Here is a 6237-nt window from a genome sequence, read left to right on the forward strand (position 1 = left end):
AAAAAAAAAAAATGTTTTTTAATGTTTTAAAAAATCATTTTTATTTCTTTCCTTAAATCCCATATTTGTCCACTCAGTATGATCATATTTTTCTTTAATTTTTTGAACACACTTTTCTTATAATTTTCTGAACATATTTAAAATAGCTGCTTTCAAGTCTGCCTACTAAATGCAAAATCTGAACCATTTTGTCATCAGTGTCTATAGATTGCTTTTTCCCTTATCTGTGGTTCACATTTTCCTATTTATTTGCATGTTGAGCAATTTTCAGTAGTATCTGGAAATCGTGGCTGATAATGAGACTCTGGATTCTGTTATCTTCTTTAGAAGAGCGTTAATTCTTGTCCTAGTCAGTTCAGTTACTGGCTCGTCACCTTGAACTTGTTTGTTTAGGCTTATTTTTATGTTTTGTTAGGGTGGATATGTGGAAAAACTAAGGCGTTTCCTCAGCTTCTCTAATGTGGAAGAACTCAACCTCCAAACCCCAGACTTATGTTGGTTAGGGCAGGTCTATGGAGACCTTTCTTTAGGCATGGTCACTCATAGTGACATTCTGATATGATAGCTCAGCTCATATACAGGGCACTAATGAGACACTAATGAGGCCTCTTCACTGTGTCTGGCTTGGAACTTCAACATCCCCCAGCACTCCTGAACCTCTATCTCTGATCTGTTCTCAACTCTGGAGGGGTCACTCTCTGGTCAAGGGCTCACTGGGACACCTCACATAGACTTTTGGGCTCCCCCTGTGTATGACTCCTCATTTCGTCACAGCATCTGCTCCAGACCCTGATCTCTGCCTCCTTAGCTCAGTGGGACCACTGTGTTCTGCATGGATTCTAGCCCCATGGTCAGAAAACTCCCAGGTAGAGTGTTGCGATGATCATGAGGTGCCTTTCATGAGTTTTGCCTCTTTTAGGGATTATGGTCTCGTGCTGCTTGTCTACATTCCCAAAACAACAGCCTCTATATAGTTTCTCCAGTCCTGTGGTTGTGTGTGGAGGGAGGGGTACTCTGCCACCAGCGATGCTGCCATGGCTGGAAGCTGCTCCAGGAGCCCTCTGACCGGCTCCAGGTTGGCTGATGTCTAGGCTGCTGCTCAGGTTTTATCCTGGGATCTCTCCATCATCCTGGCATCTCCCTTTGCCTCCCTTTTCAGTTGAACTCTCTGTTTTCTGGGTTCCACATTTTCTTATTTTTGGTTGACTTCTTTTATATAGAGAAACTTTCAGTCACTCCCTGAGGAAGGGTGCCAAGAAGGTGAATTTTTCAAGGAATGTATTTCTGGGAATGCCTTTATTAAACCCTCACACTTGAATGTTGGTTGGTTGGGTAGAGAACTCTTAAGTTGGAAATAATTTTTTTCCTCATTTTAAGGCATTATTTCATTGGCTATCTAATGCCACATGGGTTTTGTGTTCATTCTTCTTGCTTTGTTCTAGAATTTCCACCCATGGATGCAGTGTGGTCTGCTCTGCCCCATTCTGTGTGTGCTTGGCCCCTCAGCCAATTCTGGGTACTTTGCTTGAAATACTTGTTTGATTTCCTCTCCTTGATTTTACTGTTCTTTTTTTCTGAAACTCTGATTATCCTGCTCTCCTAGGCTGGTTCTATAATTTTCTTTTCTTTTCTTTTCTTTTTGAGACAGAGTCTCGCTCGCTCTGTCACCCAGGCTGTAGTGAAGCGGCGTGATCGTAGCTCACTGGAACCTCCGTCTCCCAGCTTCAAGTGATTCTTCTGCCTCAGCCTCCCCAGTAGCTGGGATTACAGGTGTGCACCACCACACCCAGCTAATTTTTATATTTTTAGTAGAGATGGGGTTTTACCATGTTGGCCAGGCTATTCTCGAACTCTTTATCTCAGGTGATCCTCCTGCCTCGGCCTCCCAAAGTGCTGGGATTACAGGCGTGGGCCACTGTGCCCAGTGCATAATTTTATTTTCTCTTTTTTTCATTTCTTTGTATTTTTCTCTACTTTGGAGGGATTTCTTCAACTTTATCTTCAACCCTCGTGTTGCGTTTTTCATTTATGTTATCATATTTTTAATTGAGCTTATTTTTCTTTCTGAATGCCCCTTACCAAAAAAGATAGTATTCTTTTCTCGTTTGATGGGTCTTTCCCTATTTCTGAAATATTGATGATTGCTTGAGGACTTTGCCTCTGTGTTGTTTGTTTCTTCCACCTTGCACTTTTGCTGTTGTTTGGCCTGTGTCTTTCATGTTACGTGTTCTCCTCACTCTTCTCCACACCAGAGGTTTTCTGGATCCCATGCTTGTGTGGTGCACACATAAACCTTGCATTTCACCCCATGCTGCCACGTGTGAGCTGCTAGATGCATGAACTATAGGCCTGGTTTTCTTGGAGCCACTCACTGAGGAGTAAATGGGACAACTCAGGAAAGGGCCCAGAGCTTTAACTCTCAGACTTCTCTTTGTTGGGGCTGGGAAAATGGTGGTCACCTCCACAGTGCCAGGGACAGAGGTCCTGCCTTCAGGAACTGTCTGGGCCTCTGTGGTCTTTCCCTACCCCAGACAGACCTTGAGAGAAAGACCTTTCTTCCATACCTTGAGAACTAGGTAAAGAGGCACCCGAGTGTTTTTGCCTGCAAAGGGTGCTGATGGACCTGCAGCTCAGCATGCATGACAGGCTCAGTGCCTGTCTTCAGAGAGCCACGAGAACCTGTGATTGGTGGGGCAGAGAAGACACACCCAATCCCCTGAGGCATTTGGTCACCGAGAGCCTGGGCAGATGCCTGCCCAAAGTCCAGGCTCTCCCAGGCCCACAGCTTGTGATGTCTGCCCAGAGTGGGCAGCCTCCTGGCCCCACGCAGGCCTCTGCCCCTGCCTGGCCTGGTGTCCATCCTGCCAGACTCTGCTTCTAAAAGACGCTAGGGAAGTTCCACCTGCCCACGGGCACCTCTCCTCCACAGCCCACATCTGGTGGGAGGTGGGGTGGAGTAGGTGTTAAATGAAGACATGGGTGGGAAAAGCCCCCAAGCTCCTTGCTTTGGCCAAGCTGGGTAAGCTGATAGAAACTGCCTTGTACTCAAAGGTCCCATGGGAGGACTCTGCCCATTGCCACCACCAGGCACCCTTCCCATAGCTGTCATCACCAAGCTGTACAGTCCTGAGGGAACCCTAATGCTGGAGGAGCCTCACACATGCTGGGTACATGGTGCTCTTGCAGGGGAGGGGAACTGGCTGTGTGCGCTGCCAGCCGTGCAGCACACCTGGAGCCAGCTTTCCAGCCGCCGGCCACTTGAGCTCTGGTGGTTCTGTGTTCCCAGCAGTGGGTCCAGTGGTGAGGGGAGAGGGGCATACAGAAGATCTGGGCCAACTCAGAGTATACCCTTCCTCCACCTTTCCCCAGAGACCCTAGAAGGCCAGGACAGGGGCTGCTCACCTTCCCTTTGCATCATTTTTTCAGTAAGGTTGCACCATTGAGTTGCTTTCTAAGGGCTCAGAAGCCCTCTCTGTGTGTGTGTGCACCTCCTGGCCCAGTAGAACCATGACTCTGGGTGTGGGTCTATGGGGTCGCTCTGCCTGTCCCTGTGTTCACCTTGTGCCACTGGGTTCACTGAGGAACCCTGTTTCTTTAGCTGCAGATTTGGGACACAGCCGGCCAGGAGCGGTTCCGCACCATCACCCAGAGCTACTACCGCAGTGCCAACGGGGCCATCCTCGCCTATGACATCACCAAGAGGAGCTCCTTCCTGTCAGTGCCTCACTGGATCGGGGATGTGAGGAAGTATGCAGGCTCCAATATTGTGCAGCTGCTGATCGGTGAGTGAGGGGTTCCTCGGGACCACGAATCCCATCACTCTGCCTATCTCTGCCTCTCTCTGCTTTTTTTTTTTTTTTTTCTTCCGGTACCTAATCATGTAGTCCTCAATAACCTCGCTTTTTAAACACAGGATAAGCCTGAGTCCAGAGGGAGTCCCAGCCAGAGTTTGAGCCATGGTTTTGCAAATCCTGGTCCCACTAATCATTTATACAGTAATATTCAGATTTGTAGTTAGAGGAAAGAAGAAAGGGAGCTGAAGCTTGCTCTGCAATTCTCATGTGTTTCCATAGGCTCTGCACGTCATTGGTCTTCACATGTGTCAAAGTTTATTTCTTGTATCCCAGCTTCTCCTCGTTTGACAGGGACTGGGGCTAGGCTCAGAAAAGTGGGGTAACTTATCTGGGCCCACCCCGCCTATGAGCATACACATGTAGGCTTTGAGTTTGTTTTTGCTGACCTCAAGTCTGTGGGTTTCTATTATGCCGCACACAGAGCAGGGACACTTGATGGCCTGTGTGCCTCAGCATCTTGCAGAAGACTTCTTCAAGTGCGGGTGCAGGGCCTCGCCTCCAGAGTGTCTGATCCAGGAGGGTTGGGTAGGGCCCATGAATGTGCATTTCTAACAAGTTCCCAGGTGACACCCACCTTGCTGGTCCAAGGACCCCGCTATGAGAACTGCTATAAAAGGATGCTGTTTACCTCTGTTTTCCTTCTATATAACCTTCCCAGACCTAGACTGGAGAAGCTCTTTAGCCCTTATGTTATCCCTGGGGTCCTTGCCCCAACAGGTTGATTCTTTTTTTTTTTTTTGAGATGGAGTCTCAGTCACCCAGGCTGGAGTGCCATGGCAGGATCTTGGGTCACTGCAACCTCCCCGGTTCAAGCAATTCTCCTGCTTCAGCCTCCCGAGTAGCTGGGCCAACAGGTTGATTCTTCTGACTCAAATGTACAGACGGCCTGGACCTGACGCTAGCTGGGAAGAGGGTGGTGCCTGGTTCCATGTGGCCTGCCTTCCACAGCCTGCTTGGACTCGGAGATGGAGCTTGGCAGGAATGGAGCTTTCCCCACCTGGCCTAACCATTTCCCTTTTATCCAGAACATTTTTTTTTTTTGAGACAGAGTCTCGCTCTGTTGCCCAGGCTGGAGTGCTGTGGTGCTATCTCGGCTCACTGCAGCCTCCACCTCTCTGGTTCAAGCAGTTCTCTACTTCAGCCTCCTGAGTAGCTGGGATTACAGGTGCCTACCACCACGCCCAGCTAATTTTTGTGTTTTAGTAGAGACAAGGTTTTGCCTTGTTGACAGGGCTGGTCTTGCACTCCTGACCTCATGATCCACCTGGCTTGGCCTCCCAAAGTGCTGGCATTATAGGCGTGAGCCACCATGCTTGATCTATTCAGAACATTTCTGAAAAATATCCTAGCCAGGCCTGGTGGCTCACATCTGTAATCCTAACACTTTGAGAGGCCGAAGTGGGCAGATTGCCTGAATTCAGGAGTTCAAGACCAGCCTGGGCAATATGGTGAAACCTTGCCTCTACTAAAAATACAAAAATTAGCTGGACATGGTGGTGCATGCCTATAATCCCAGCTATAGGGGAGGCCAGGTGTAAGAATCGCTTGAACCTGGTAGGCAGAGATTGTAGTGAGCCAGATTGTACCACTGCACTCCAGTGTGGGTGACAGGGAGACTCTGTCTCCCAAAAAATAAATTAATTAAAAAACATTATATTATAAAACATTTTATACAGCTACAAAAATGCATTTTATGTATTTATTTATACATACATATATATAGATGTATACAGACACATATATTTTTAGAGATGCAGTCTTGCTGTGTTGCCCAGGCTGATCTTAAACTCCTGACCTCAAGCAATCTTCCTGCCTTAAACTACGAGTAGTTGGAATTACAGGTGTGAGCCACTATATCTGGCTTAGAATAGTATAATAATGAGCCCCTAGGTACCCATCACCCTGCTTCAGCAATTGGCAACACAAGTCCAACCTCCTGTCATCTGTACCATGTCACCTCCTCCCCTCGTATTATTGAGACAAATTCACATCAAACTATTTTTTACCTGGCAGTATTCTAACATGAACCTACAAAATATGTAAACATTTTTTTAAAAACCCAGCAATATTATTTTCTCATCTAAACATACATTTCCTTAATAATATCAAATAGCCAGTCTGTATTCAGATTTATAATTGCTCATAAAATTCATATGTGCTTTATTTTTTCCAGTTTGTTAAGACCAGGTTCCAAATAAGTTTCACATTTTGAAATTGGTTGCTATGTTCATTAAGGTTACCAAGGAATTTTAGATCTTTACAGACTTTTTTTTTTTTTTTTGAGATGGAGTTTTGCTCTTGTTGCCCAGGCTGGAGTGCAGTGGTATGATCTTGGCTCACTGCAACCTCTGCCTCCTGGGTTCAAACGATTCTCCTGCCTCAG

The 6237-nt window shown here is 46.8% G+C and overlaps 1 protein-coding gene across 5 annotated transcripts in view; it reads left to right on the top strand.

Moving 5' to 3' along the window:
• Positions 1-6237, top strand: part of RAB43 (RAB43, member RAS oncogene family) — a 34763-nt gene that overhangs the window by 26783 nt on the left and 1743 nt on the right. For 4 of the 5 annotated variants that reach the window (XM_017511930.2, XM_037732591.1, XM_037732592.1 and 1 more), the window contains one exon: positions 3599-3782. In XM_017511930.2, coding sequence (XP_017367419.1) covers positions 3599-3782 — 184 coding nt within the window. The remainder of the gene's footprint in view (positions 1-3598; positions 3783-6237) is intronic. The other variant, XM_017511932.2, reaches the window with a different exon arrangement.

The sequence above is a fragment of the Cebus imitator genome, unplaced genomic scaffold (genome assembly GCF_001604975.1).
Source record: "Cebus imitator isolate Cc_AM_T3 unplaced genomic scaffold, Cebus_imitator-1.0 Scaffold457, whole genome shotgun sequence".
NCBI lineage: Eukaryota > Metazoa > Chordata > Mammalia > Primates > Cebidae > Cebus > Cebus imitator.